Genomic DNA, 15292 nt, shown 5'->3' with positions numbered 1-15292 from the left:
CAGGAGGATCCCACACGCCATGGGACAGCTAAGCCTGTGCGCCACAGCTGCTGTGCCTGCACTCCAGAATCTGTGTGCCACCACAAGAGGAGCTACCGCAGTGAGAAGCCCGTGAACCACAACTACAGAGTGGACCCCACTCTCTGCAACTAGAGAAAGCCCATGTGCAGCAAGGAAGACCCAGTGCAGCCGAAAACAAATAAATAAAATATAAGAATAACTATAAAAGTTAAAATAAATGTAAAAACAGGTTTTTTACGAGTTTGGATATGATTGGAACTACTCTGTGTAGATAAGAGGAAGAAACTGCTTACAGTGAGAAAAAGAATGTTGATGATGGGAAAAAGAGAAGAGTTGGGGCGAAGTCACTAAGAAAGCTTTGGACCCTGAGGCCCCTTACCACCATCCATGTATCTTCAGCAAAGTTTCTGAAAATCAACAGTAGGCTGACACGCGCAGAGGAGTTCAGTTTTCTGGTGTCACAGGACAAACACGGGGCACCTAAGGATGATGCAGGAGCGCAGGTGCAGAAAGAAGCATGGGAAAGCCAGGAAACAAGACCCAAGCGGACCTCCTTGGGAGGTGCTGAGCTGGCATTAAGTGAAAGTCATTCAGTCGTGTCTGACTCTTTGCGACCCCATGGACTAATCCATGGAATTCTCCAGGCCAGAATACTGAAGTGGGTAGCTGTTCCCTTCTCCAGAGGATCTTCCCAACCCAGGGATCAAACCCAGGTCTTCAGCATTGCAGGAAGATTCTCTACCAGCTGAGCCACCAGGAAAGCCCAGAGCTGGCATTAAGGTGAGAGCTACACTTAAAGTTAAGAGATGGGATCCACAGATGGCATCAGGTTACCCTGGTTTTGTTTTTGTACTTCACCAGTTACATTTAAATTTTAGCAGGTAGTCAAGCTGACTATACAGCTATATATTTAAATGATTATAGTGATGCTACACAACTAGCTCTCTGATCCTCCTTCTTTTGGTTATAAACTCCTTTTTGATAAGGAACTCATTCCTTGAGGTTGAGTGTTGCTGACACCACCATATCTCTCCCCCAAGCCATAGAGGACATACTACCCAGGACTGGTCAGAGTCCCCTGCATCCCTAAATATAATAATTGGTTCAAGGAAGGATTATAGTAATGTGGTCCAAGCCAGACCAATAACTGAGTTCCTAAACCTTTTCTGCCACAACTGAACTTGCAGGATTAGAGCCTGGGACTGTCAATTCCCACTGTAACCCTTTTGTTACAACTCTGTGGGAAAATCTAGCCAAGACAAGAAGATAAGAAGCCTATATGAACATCACCGGACCGAATGTACTCAGTTACACTAGTCAGCAACTTTTTGTATGTGCAAATTAATCTGCTTTGAGGTTCTGTCACTTGAAACCAAGAAGCCTCTTCTATAAAAGGCCACTGAAAAAGTAGTGGGACATCTCAAGTGGTTGACAAAGGGGTCCAAAAGATGCAACCCAGAAAGGAAAGGGAACTAACTCTGAGTTAGGAAGATTCAGGAGAAAAGCAGGCAGATGAATTTCCTCTTCTTTCAGAGTCCCATCTGCAGATCTGAGGAACTATTCTGCTGTCCAGTGATATCCTGTATGGCCTAGCAAGCACATGTGCCAAACAATCTCCTCCTAGCTCTTTGCGAAGCAGTGGCCAACGAGATAAGATATTACCTTACATTGTTTCCCATCTTTCTCTGCTTCACTTCCCTTTTCTCTTCTAATGCTCTAGGATTATGCCTCCCAGAAAAAGTCTCAACTCTTTATCTTTGTCTCAGTATCTGTTTTCTAGGGAACCCAAACCGAAAGAGATCTACAAAAACCTACAATAACCATAAGGCTTAATACTAAGTGAAAACATTTTGAGACTGTAAACAAACTGAGGATGTTGTTGTTCAGTTGCTAAGCTGTATCCAATTCTTTGCAACCCCATAGACTGCAACATACCAGGCTCCCCTGTTTTTCACCATCTTCCAGTTTGTTCAGATTCATTCCATTGAGTTGGTGATGCTATCTAACCATCTTATCCTCTGCTGCCCCCTTTTCCTTTTGCCTTCAGCATCAGGGTCTTTTCCAATGAGTCAGCTCTTCACATCAGGTGGCCAAAGTATTGGAGCTTCAGCGTCAGCATCAGTCCTTCCAATGAATATTCAGGACTGATTCCCTTTACAATTGATTAGTTTGATCTCCCTGAAGTACAGGGGACTCTTAAGAGTCTTCTCTAGCACCACAATTCAAAAGCATCAATTCTTCAGTGCTCAGCTTTCTGTATGGTCCAACTCTCACATCTGTATATGACAACTGGAAAAACCATAGCTTTGACTATATGGACCTTTGTTGGCAAAGTCTGTCGGCAAAGACACTCAATATTAATACAATGTTGAATAGAAATGATATTAAAAATCTATACAGTAATACAAGGTAATAATATGTAGATCAACACAAAAAAATAAACCAGCTACAAGTTTCAAAAGATACAACAAAATCCTTGATTTTCATATGATACAGCTATGTACACAGAATAAACAAGGCCACAGGGCAGTAAGTAGGTTGACTGCAGCCTAATCTTCCCCTTCAGCTTTAGTCTGTCCTGTAACAGAGGTTTACCAAGTACGAAGTTGGAATATTAAGCCTCCTGAAAAAGACTGACCCTGTGTTTTCCTGAGAAAGTATAACAGTTCTGGTTGAATCAGTCCCACAATGCTGTTGTATAACAGCTTGAGGACAATCCAGAGTTGAAGAGCCTGTGCCCATTTTAAAGAATCAAGGATTATTATTAAATTTAAATTAAAACAATTTTTTTTCTTGAGTAAAGAGTATAATTATTTTCATTATTATTTTATTATTTTCTTCAAGGTATGCTTTCATTTTTTAATTGTAAAGAAAAAGTATAAATAAGAAGCAAAACAAAAGATATAGACTAAAAGTAAAAAACTGGAGCAGACCTTATCAGTGTAAAATAGCAACCAATGTCTATAACTAAGACTACAAATTGTCAGTACATTCTGCCCCTTAAAACCAATTCCTTTGTGCAAAATTAATTTGATATAACACATCTGGAGGACAAGGCTACCCATCACTGTACCTAGGTCTATATTTTTTCTTTTTTTTAATTTAATTGGAGGCTAATTACTTTTCAATATTGTGGTTTCTGCCATACATTCACATGAATCAGCCATGGGTGTACATGTGTTCCCCATCCCTACCTCCCACCTCCCTCCCCATCCCATCCCTCAGGGTCATCCCAGTGCACCAGCCCTGAGCACCCTGTCTCATAAAAGAAAAAGAAAATACAAAGGAATACACATTTTTAGATTTAACAAGAGTTTAGCAAGATATATTATTATTTATTAGTCACTGAGTCATGCCTGACTCTTTTGTGACCACATGGACTATAGCCCCCTAAGCTCCTCTGTCCATGGGATTTTCTAGGTAAGAATATCGGAGTGGGTTGCCATTTCTTTCTCCAGGGTATCTTCTCAACCCAGGGATTGAACCCATGTCTTCTGCACTGGTAGGCGGATTCTTTACCACTGAGTCACCTGGGAAGCCCAGCAAGGTGTATCACTGATACATACCTAAAAATAAATCTAACAAAAGATATGCAAAGCCTTGCAGAGAAAACTATAAAATTTCATTGTGTGATGAAAAGTGAAAGTGAAAGTCACTCAGTCCGACTGTTTGCAACCCCATGGACAGTAGCCTACCAGGCTCCATGGTCTATGGGATTTTCCAGGCAAGAATACTGGAGGGGGCTGCCATTTCCTTCTCCGGGGGATCTTCCCAACCCAGGGATCGAACCCAGGTCTCCTGCACTGCAAACAGATGCTTTACTGTCTGAGTCACTAGGGAAGCCCTCATTGTGTGATATAAAGAGCTAAATAAATGGAGACACGCACCACAATCATGAATTGGAAAGTCAGTAACATAAAAATATCATTTCTTCCACAAATAGATACATAGATTCAAAGCAATCCCAATCAAATTCTAAAAGGACTTAGCAGTTTTTCATTTGCGGCGGGGGGGGGGGGGGGGTGTTTTGTTTTGTTTTTGGGAGGACCTGAGGACCATCCAGAGTTGAAAAGCCTGTGCTCATTTCAAAGAATCAAGGATCATTATTAAATATTGGTAAAAAAAAAATTTGTTTAAAAAAAAGAAAATACAAAGTGGGTTGCCATTTTGTAGATGGTATAAAGTATAGTTGCTTTACAATTTATCTCAGTTTCTGTTGTATAGCAAAGTGAATCAGCCACACATACACATATAACCCTTCTTCCTTGGATTTCCTTCCCATTTAGGTCACCAAAGATTTGGGAGGTTTTGTTTGTTTTTGGTAGATTCTAAAATATACACAGAAATTCAAAAAGCTAAGAGCAGCTATTGAAAAGCAGAGACATTACTTTGCCAACAAAGGTCCGTCTAGTCAAGGCTATGGTTTTTCCAGTGGTCATGTATGGTATGAGAGTTGGACTGTGAAGAAGGCAGAGCGCCGAAGAATTGATGCTTTTGAACTGTGGTGTTGGAGAAGACTCTTGAGAGTTCCTTGGACTGCAAGGAGATCCAACCAGTCCGCTCTGAAGGAGATCAGCCCTGGCTGTTCTTTGGAAGGACTGATGCTAAAGCTAAAACTCCAGTACTTTGGCCACCTCATGCAAAGAGTTGACTCATTGGAAAAGACTCTGATGCTGGGAGGGATTGGGGGCAGGAGGAGAAGGGGACGACAGAGGATGAGATGGCTGGATGGCATCACGGACTCGATGGATGTGAGTCTGAGTGAAGTCCGGGAGTTGGTGATAGACAGGGAGGCCTGGCGTGCTGCGATTCATGGGGTTGCAAAGAGTCGGACACGACTGAGCGACTGAACTGAACTGAACTGAAGAGCAGCTAGGACACTTTTTTTAAGGTGGAAAGAGTTATCCTACCAAATTCCAAAGCTTATTATAATGAAAACTGTTTATAATTAATGAAAAGATGTATAACCAAATCAATGGAACAAAATAGAGCCCATAAAAAAGACCCACAAATAAGGACACACACATATTTATAGAGACGGCAGGACAGATCAATAGCGAAAGGAGAATCCATTCTGAAAAAAATAAAATTTCACTCCATACACATATCAAGTCCAGGTGGAATATAAACCTAAATACAAAGGAGGTAATTACAAAGTTTATGATAAATATATGATATATGAATGACCTCAGGGTAATAAAATATTTCTTAAATAAGACCCCAAAAGTACTATACATTAAAAAAAAAACCCTGTTATACTGCATTAAAGCTTAGTTTTCAAAAGGTTCCAGTAAAAGCATTAAAAACAAACCATAGTGTATGAAGATATTTGCAAAATGTAAAATCAATAAATAACTAATCTACTGAATATATGTAAGGTACTCAAAAAAATCAATAAGAAAAAGAACCCAAAGGGAAGAAACAAAGAAAGAAAATGGCAAACTATTTAATTAGGTAATTTACAAAAGAGTAAATGCAAATGGTCAATAAACATACAAAAACAGGGCTCAATCTCATTAGCAATCAAATAAATATGCGTTAAAACTTTTACAATAAGATAGCAGCATGCATCCATCAGACTGGCAAAAATGAGAAAGTTAGCAAAACCAAGTGATGGTAACTATGTAAAGCAACATGTGGGAGTGTAAATTTGTACATCTATCTCAGAAAAGTTTGGCATTGCCTAACAAATTTGACAATAAATAAAATTGCTACAACAAGCAACCAAGACCCAGCAACTCCACACCTGAGTATACCCCAGAAAAACTCAGGAACATATGTACCAGAATATATGTGTAGGAATGCTCATAGCAACATTGTTTCTAATAGTCAAAAATTGGAAACAGTCCTTTTTGTCCCTTTCCAGCCTCAGGATGTTGACGCGAGGACGTGGTGGGTCCTCTGGTGCAAAATTCCGATCTCTTGGGTCTCCCGGTTGGAGCCGTGATCAACTGTGCTGGAGCCAAAATCTGTATATCATCTCTGTGAAGGGGATCAAGGGATGATTGAATAGACTTCCTGCTGCTGGTGCGGGTGACATGGTGATGGCCACAGTCAAGAAAGGCAAACCAAAAAAAAAATAAAAATAAATTAAAAAAAAAAAAAGAAAGGCAAACCAGAGCTCAGAAAGAAGGAACATCCAGCTGTGGTAATTCGACAAGGAAACTCATACCGGATAAAAGACGGTGTGTTTCTTTATTTTGAAGATAATGCAGGGGTCACAGTAAACAACAAAGGCGAGATGAAAGGTTCTGCCATCACAGAACCAGCTGCAAAGGAATGTGCAGACTTGTGGCCCAGAATTGCATCCACTGCTGGCAGCGTTGCATGATTTTGGTGTATTTGTAAAATAATTTAAAAAAAAAAAAGGAAACAACCCAAATGTCCATCTACTGTAGAATGGAAAACTGTGGTTATGTTTATACAATGAAAAATATTAAGCAATGAAAATGAATGAACTTCAACTGCTTGTAACATCATGGCTGAATCTCACAGATACAATTTTGAGCAAAAGAAGATAGAACAGCGTACAAACATACAGTATGATTCTATTTAAATGAATTAAAAATTTTTCTAAATAGAATTACTTATGGATGCCATTGCCTTCTCCTATGGATGTATTCGTAGGGGGTAAAAATAAAGAAAAGCAAGGAAATGGTTATCCCAAATGTCAGGACAGCAGCTTGGAGTACTCTGAACCAAAGGGTACGATTTAAAGGAGAAAAGGCAGCATATATCAAAAACAACAGAACTGTTATAGAGATGGAAATGAGCAGAGCATTGTGGGGGTAAAGTGAAAAAACCAGATTGACTAGTCCAAAATGTAAGCTCAAGAATAAGCAACAAGAGAAAGACCAGATTATAGATGACTTTTAAAATACAAGCAGGGGTTTGGATTTAACCCCATAAGAAGTCACTACGTATACATTTTTGAACATAAGTATGCCATGATAAGGAAAAGGCAATGGCACCCCATTCCATTACTCTTGCCTGGAAAATCCCATAGACGGAGGAGCCTGGTAGGCTGCAGTCCATGGGGTCACTAGGAGTCGGATACGACTGAGCAACTTCACTTTCACTTTTCATTTTCATGCATTGGAGAAGGAAATGGTAACCCACTCCAGTGTTCTTGCCTGGAGAAACCCAGGGACAGAGGAGCCTGGTAGGAGGCCGTCTATGGGGTCGCGCAGAGTCGGACACGACTGAAGTGACTTAGCAGCAGCAGCAGCATGCCATGATAAAAGCTGTGTTTTAAGGAGAATTCATTTGAAACACATTTGAATTAGAGGAGGGAGGGACTAGATAAGCTACAAACTTATTGTGGTTATCTGTAAGTGAAGTTATGAAAGATGATTCAGGTGCCAGGTGGTATTCACTCATACACTCTTTAGATGTCCAGTTTACACAAGATTATGTGCTAAGCACTGGAGATAAAAAGACCTAGTGTGTGTGTGCTCAGTTGTGTCTGACTCTTTGCAACCCCCTGGACTGTGGCTTGCCAGGTTCCTCTGTCCATGGAATTATAAAGATTAGATGGTTAAAAAAAAAAAAAAAAAGATTAGATGGTGAAGTAAGAAAGGAGTTCCTCACTTATACTTTTGAAGATCCATCAGTGTGGGTGAGTTGAGGATAAGGAGGGATTATTGATGTGTAGTTGCTAAGTTGTGCTCAACACTTTTGCAACCCCATGGACTGTACAGGAGTACAGACACCATGGAGCCACCAGGCTCCTCTAGCCATGGGATTTTCCAGGCAAAAATACTGGAATAGGTTGCCAATTCCTACTCCAGGAGATTTTCCCAACCCTGGGATCAAACTGCCGTCTCCTGCACTGCCAGGCAGATTCTTTACCACTGTGCCACCTGGGAAGCCCAAAAAGACCTAGACCAGTCCTCAAAGAGTTCTGAAAGCAGTAGAAAAGAAGGGGAACGGAAAAAGGAGAGCAAGCATTAGAAATTTAAAAATAAATAACTAAAAAACCGCAGCACTTGAAATCAGTGATGAACAAAAGAAAGAAGTCAACCATTCCTAATTCTCAAGAGGTCTACAATTCAAGTACACATAAGGCAGCATGGTAAGCACTGCCATATTGCTACAAGATTGATGGGAAGGAGAACAAGCAGGAAGTAGTCGTGACTATACCACATACATGTGAGAAAGGTGACTATAAAAGAAAAAGGAATGATGGGTTGGCAGCTAGAAATGCCAGAAGACGCGACGACAGTTCTTGTTTTATGATGAGAAAGGCATGATAAGTCTTACAGCTTAAGGGAAACATCCATGAAAAAGAACAGACTGAAGATGCTACAAAGGAAAGGGAAAATTGTGAGATCAAAGTTGGGAGTAGGTGCCAAGATACAGGGTTCAAAATACAATAAAATAGGTAAGTTTTAGGGACAAGACACCTTTCGGGTTCAAGAGAAGGACAGTTGAATGACATACTGGGACAGTCATATGTCAAGGTTAAAATGAAGGACTCACATGGTATGGCGGCTTCCCATATGCTAACGGTAAATAATCTGCCTGCCAACGTAGCAGATATAAAAGACGCAGGTTCAATTCCTAGGTCAGGAAGTTCCCCTGAGAAGGGCATGGCAACCCATTCCAGTATTCTTGCCTGGAGAATTCCATGGACAGAGGAGCCTAGAGGGCTACAGTCCATGGGGTCACACAACTGAAGCGACTTAGCACAGCACAGCACCATGTGATATGGTCCCAAATTTTTCAGTAAAAGATGGAGTAGGTAAACAAAGATAGTAAATAAGAGAAATTATTTGGAATAAACCTCATTTCAAATGAGAAGACATTAATTAATAAAGGATCAACTCTGGACTACTCTAGTCTCCTTCTAACACTACTCTGCAGCTCAGGAGCAAGAAACAGGTTACATATTCAGTATTAACAGTTAGGGACATGAGCACAACAGACGGTCAGGGAGGCGGTATATGTGTCTAAAGTGATGAAACAGGCAGCGCTGAAATAGTTGATACTATGTGGAAATGATCTACTTTGATCAGGAGTGACAAAATGAATTGAACGAAGTAGATTAAAAGATTGGGGCTATCCAGCCAGGGTTATGAACAGATTCAAGACTAAAATAAAACTGAGGTTTTAAGCCTAATCCAGAAAATCCTACTCATGTAAGATTTTCCTCAGAAATAAAGATCTGATGAAGTCTTTCATTAAATTCTGTTTCTTGGGCAGCAAAATGATACCAAATTAACAAAGATTAAGAAAACAAGGGTAACTCTGGGGATACTAATAGCAGCACTGTTAGAAAATCTAGAACTACCACAGAAAATATCTTGCAGAAAGAAAACACAAATTGTAAGGGTTTAACCACAGGACTGGAAAAGGTCCGTTTTCATTCCAATCCCAAAGAAAGGCACTGCCAAAGAATGCTCAAACTACCGACCACACAATTGCACTCATCTCACATGCTAGTAAAGTAATGTTCAAAATTCTCCAAGCCAGGCTTCAGCAATATGTGAACCGTGAACTCCCTGATGTTCAAGCTGGTTTTAGAAAAGGCAGAGGAACCAGAGATCAAATTGTCAACATCCGCTGGATCATGGAAAAAGCAAGAGAGTTCCAGAAAAGCATCTATTTCTGCTTTATGGACTATGCCAAAGCCTTTGACTGTGTGGATCACAATAAACTGTGGAAAATTCTGAGAGAGATGGGAATCCCAGACCACCTGACCTGTCTCTTGAGAAATCTGTATGCAGGTCAGGAAGCAACAGTAAGAACTAGACACAGAACAACACATTGGTTCCAAACAGGAAAAGGAGTATGTCAAGGCTGTATATTGTCACCCTCCTTATTTAACTTACATGCAGAGTACATCATGAGAAACGCTGAACTGGAAGAAACACAAGCTGGAATGAAGATTGCCAGGAGAAATATCAATAAGCTCAGATATGCAGATGACACCACCCTTATGGCAGAAAGTGAAGAGGAACTAAAAAGCCTCTTGATGAAAGTGAAAGAGGAGAGTGAAAAAGTTGGCTTAAAGCTCAGCATTCAGAAAACAAAGATCATGGCATCCGGTCCCATCACTTCATGGCAAGTAGATGGAGAAACAGTGGAAACAGTGGCAGACTTTATTTTTTGGGCTCCAAAATCACTGCAGATGGTGACTGCAGCCATGAAATTAAAAGACGCTTACTCCTTGGAAGAAAAGTTATGACCAACCTAGACAGCATATTCAAAAGCAGAAACATTACTTTGCCGACTAAGGTCCATCTAGTCAAGGCTATGGTTTTTCCAGTAGTCATGTATGGATGTGAGAGCTGGACTGTGAAGAAAGCTGAGCACTGAAGAATTGATGCTTTTGAACAGTGGTGTTGGAGAAGACTCTTGAGAGTCCCCTGGACTGCAAGGAGATCCAACCACTCCATTCTAAAGGAGATCAGCCCTGGGACTTCTTTGGAAGGACTGATGCTAAAGCTAAAACTCCAGTACTTTGGCCACCTCATGCAAAGAGTTGACTCATTGGAAAAGACTCTGATGCTGGGAGGGATTGGGGGCAGGAGGAGAAGGGGACGACAGAGGATGAGATGGCTGGATGGCATCACTGACTCAATGGATGTGAATCTGAGTGAACTCCGGGAGTTGGTGATAGACAGGGAGGCCTGGCGTGCTGCAATTCATGGGGTCGCAAGGAGTCAGACACGACTGAGTGACTGAACTGAATTGAACATCTGAAATCATAGAACTAGGATTTTAGCCTCAAATAAGACAAATAATCTCATTCTCTTAGTAGGCCTCAGTTCTAAATCTAGATTATAGGAATGGTAAATAATATAGGAATAGTAGCAGCAGCTAATATTTTTTGAATGCTATGTTTCAGGCACAGGAAACACATGTATTATCTCAATTAATCCTCAAATTAACCCTATAGAGGTTTCTAGCTCCACTTTACTGATAAGCAAACCAAGACAAAGGTTAGATCAACTGCCCAGAATTACACAGCTATTATTCGTAAAAGCAGAATTTCAACCTGAGGATGTGACCTAGAGCCTACATTCTGTTCTGTGTTCTTCTGCCTTCTGGGTTATGAAGATGAGAATGTGGTAAAAAGTGTTTTAAAGTATACACAAATGTTCATCATTACAGCTGAATATCAAGTGACAGGACAAAACAATCCAAACAAAATCCTAGATCATTTATCTACAAACAGCATTCCATAAATTGCACCCATTATACGTTGCTGTTGTTCAGTCACTAAGTCATGCCCGACTCTTTGCGACCCTATCAACTATAGCCCGCCGGGCTCCTCTGTCCAAGGGGTTCTCCAGGCACGAGTACTGGAGTGGAGTCGCCATTTCTTTCTCCATGAAATCTTCCTGGACCAGGGGTTGAATGCACATCTCATGCACTGGCAGGTGGATTTTTCCCAACTGAGCCACCTGGGAAGCCCATTATATATGAGGGAGTGATTACAAAGGTTAACAAAGTGTTTGTCTTGTTCTCCAAAAGCAGGGAGAACAGACAAGAGGCAGTACTTGACATGAAGTCTGCTTTTCTATGATGAGCTGAGGTTAGCAGTGCAATCAGTGATACAGAATAGAGAGCTTCAAGAAATCACCAATCACAGCCTCAAAACACAAAAGCACTAAAAGCAAAGGGCTAGGAAATAACTGAGCCAGGAAAGAGACCAATATAATTCTTTTTAAAGTAAAGGTTTTTAAAAAACCAGAAACCTTTGAAAAAGAAAAGTAAGTTTTCAGATAGCAACAGGCTTTTCACAGAGCAACAAAGTTCATGCAGGTACATCATAAAAAGCATTATTACTTCCAAGAAATGGTCCTAGGCCATTCCATAAATCCCATAATTTTTAAAAAGTGATACTTACTGGGCAGTCATTATCAAAAAAGCACTTATAAGCACTTCACGGGTACGAACTTGTTCAACTCTTACAACCATCCTATAAGGTGAGTCCATACACCATCAACTCCATTCTACAGATAGGGAAAATGAGGTAAAACTGCGGGGGAATAACTTGCCCAAATTTACTCTATGAGAGGCAGTGCTAGGATGTCAAATCAGGCAGTTTGTTTTCAAACTGTACTATACTTCCCATGGTAGGAAATTAAGAAGCAGAACAGGAATTTATTCAGCCGTGTTTTCCTAGGAGGAAAGTACCTTTCATTCACAATGAACAGATAAGCTGTTCTGTCCTTGGTCTTTCCTCCAAATTAAGTCCGAGCATTCCTCCTGAACTATCTCACCTACTCCTCTTCTTTAACTACAGTCTACTTGCTGATTGCTCTGAAATCTAGACCTCCAACTCAATCTCTCTTCTGCACCTTAAACCTGTACCGACAACCTCATAGACATTTCTCTTTGAGTGCTCCATAGCACTTCAAAACTAACAAGTACAACACTGAATTAACATCTCCAGCACACCACACTTCCCACTCTCAGGCCCCTTCCCCCTCCTGCACTCCCTTACCTCAACAATTGCCTCTAACCCAGATGCTCAAACCAGAAACTTGGATGTCCTCCCAGACTCTTCAGTCTTCCTCACCTTCCACATCCAAACAATCATCAATCACTGCACACCTACGTCCGAATATCTCTCCAATCAATTCATGTATCTTCATTTCTATTGCCTCATGTACTTTTATAACTTTACAAGGTAATGTCAATTTGAATTTTTTGTTATTTTGCAAAACTGGTTATCTCTTTTTCTTGTGTTTTGTCATGTCTATCTGAGGACAAATCCCATGACTGGAGAACAGACATTGTATACATTTCATACCTAACTCCCTAATGCGCACTTTCTTGATCAGCACAGTGTTCTCAGAGATAAGCTTTTGACTCTATTTAAGAGAAATTAATACTTATCATGCATGTCAAGTAATATATCTATTTTTAAATGGCACTACCTTCAGAAACAAGATCAAATTATCTTACAAAAAAAGAACAAAAGTAATAATTTCCTATTAAGTAATAAATTCCTATTAAGTCTATCACAGCTCCCTAGATTATACTACTTATTTTAAGGGTTCAGTGATAGCTAGCAGGAGCCATACACCATACTGAAACCTTTACACAAATTATGCCATAATGTTTACAACAAATCTATGAGCTGGGTACACTTTTTTGATTTGTTTTCACCCATTATCCAGACCAGCTTAAAACTAAAGCTTAAGAGAACTTAATCAATTTGGCCAAGGTGTTAACTTAGAAAATAACAATCAGGATTTCAGCCCATGTCATAGACTGAGCCTCTAGGCTCTTAAGCATTTGCTATTTTGCCTCCTGAGGAAATGAAATATGTTCTAAAGTTCGAAAGAAAAAAAAAATAAGCACAAAGCTTAAAGAGATGTTAGTTTTAAATGAAAAACGTAACCAAAATAAAGTAACACTATGGAAGTTCAGATAGTTAAGAAAAGACCTGTTTGGCAGGCAAAAAAAAATCTTTAAGAAATAACAGTAAACTAAAAAGACCCAGAGTCAAGGAAATAGAATTGTCAAAAAAGTAATATATTCGAATGTTTCTTTTCTTGCGACTTCATAATTAACAGAATGTCTAGTGTCGTATACATTCGTATATTTCACAAAGTCTACAAATATTAGCATCCTCCACCGTAATTCAATTTTTAGTTTTAGAGGGGAGAAAAGCGGCAACATTCTCACCACAAGTAGGTAAAAGAAAACTCAGCCTTGATCGTTTACTTTTTACGTCTAGACTCCTAAAACACGAGTCAAAGGGCCGGCGTATAAAGAACACTGCCTATCATCCATCTTTCTCCGGAGCTACGAGAAACACAGGGGAATTTACATTCACACGCTAGCAGGATCAAGCTCCAGCGTACAATTCGGCAGATCCTGCAGCTGCACACCGAAGGTGCAAAGCACAGGTTCTCAACTTTTTATTCTGGCCGTACGTTTTCCATTCTGGGTGCACGCGCCCACTCTGAACAAGACCCCCGGGTGCAAAGAGGATTCGTGTCAGATTTCTGGGAAGGGTGAAGGGGCGTTAAGGAGGGGCGGCCTCCCTCCTCCGCCGGGAGTCCGCCGCGCACCGAACCTTTTGTTGGGGTGGAGACGAGGGCGGACCCCCCGCACCCTCCTGGGGAGAGCCGAGGGTGGGCGGAGAGAGGGAAAGGGCCCCGGCCAGCCCGGGGGTGGGGACACAAAGAATTCGGGAAGCGCGGAGCGGCCAGCCGCCGAGCTTACCCCGCCTGCCTTTCAATAAGCCATCGCCAAACTCCAGGCCCGGGCGGCCGAGGAGCCGGCGGAGGCGTGCGCGTGGGGCTCTCTGCGCCCCCGGGGTAGGCGAGGGCTGAGGGCCGAGGCAGGAGCGCCGCGCGAGGCCTCGGCAGCCCCGGCGAGTCCCCTTGGCCCCTCCGCCCAGCAGCCGACCAGGCCGCGGGATCCCGGCGCCCCCGTCGCCACACCCACCCGCCTCCTAGGCCGGGCCCGGGAGGACCTCTCCGGCTCTTCCTCCGACTGCCGCGGCGCGCCACATGCCCCAGATTTACCTGCTGATCTTCTGGGCGAAGGCGCGACGCTCGGCCATGGCTGCTAAGGCGGCGGCAGCGGTCTGGGCGCGGACGGGCAGGCGGGCGCGTGCCTCCTCGCTCGCGCTCCCTCCCTCGCCGCCTCCTCCAGTCCCCGCTCCGGACCCGGGAGGCTGGGGCTGGCGGCCGGAGCCGGGAACGAGCCCAGCCGTAATGCTCCTGAGAGGCGCGCAGCAAGAAACCGCTCCTCCCCCAGCGCGTCAATCCCGGCGGGAACCGGGTCTTCAGAACGCAGCTCCGGCCCGCGGGAGCCAAGAGGAAGAATGGGGCGTGGAGGGATCCAGCCGCCGGCCGTGACTGCATGGCTGCCGCGGGGCCCACATGATCAGAAGGACGCAGAGAGAGGCCAGCGACCTGGCGAGGCTCAGGAAAATAAGATAACCGAGCGCGTGGGGGGAGCCTAGCTCTCCCAAAAAGGAAGGGAAGGAAATGGAAGTTAGGCTTGGCGGAGGGGGCTGTGCTCTGCCTCCCGGGATGGCTGGGTCCGTGTTCTTGCAGCGCCCATCTCCCAGCAGTTGAAAGCACTTTCTGTTCTGCTGCGACCTTGTGAATGGGGTCTCACTAGAGAAAGAATGGGTTTTCTTATAGAAAAAGAGCCAGAAAAGAGCTTTCTCCTGCAGAGGTCACGATAATAATAGTTGCTTGTGGTCCTAAGCCAGGCCCCGGGTTAGAGTTTTACACACACGATTTTACTTAATCTTCACAACAGCTCTTGGAAATAGGTTGTTATTATCCCC

General features: G+C 42.5%; 1 protein-coding gene across 1 annotated transcript in view; it reads right to left on the bottom strand.

Moving 5' to 3' along the window:
- Nucleotides 1-15292, bottom strand: part of DOCK7 (dedicator of cytokinesis 7) — a 215462-nt gene that overhangs the window by 172794 nt on the left and 27376 nt on the right. Inside the window, exons 2-3 of the mRNA XM_068961268.1 lie at nucleotides 14212-14961; nucleotides 13848-13991 (exon numbers count right to left, since the gene is read on the bottom strand). Of these exons, the coding sequence (XP_068817369.1) occupies nucleotides 13848-13991; nucleotides 14212-14961 (894 nt within the window). The remainder of the gene's footprint in view (nucleotides 1-13847; nucleotides 13992-14211; nucleotides 14962-15292) is intronic.

This window comes from Capricornis sumatraensis, chromosome 2 (assembly GCF_032405125.1).
Source record: "Capricornis sumatraensis isolate serow.1 chromosome 2, serow.2, whole genome shotgun sequence".
NCBI classification, from domain to species: domain Eukaryota; kingdom Metazoa; phylum Chordata; class Mammalia; order Artiodactyla; family Bovidae; genus Capricornis; species Capricornis sumatraensis.
This window is presented reverse-complemented; position numbering and strand designations above follow the sequence as displayed.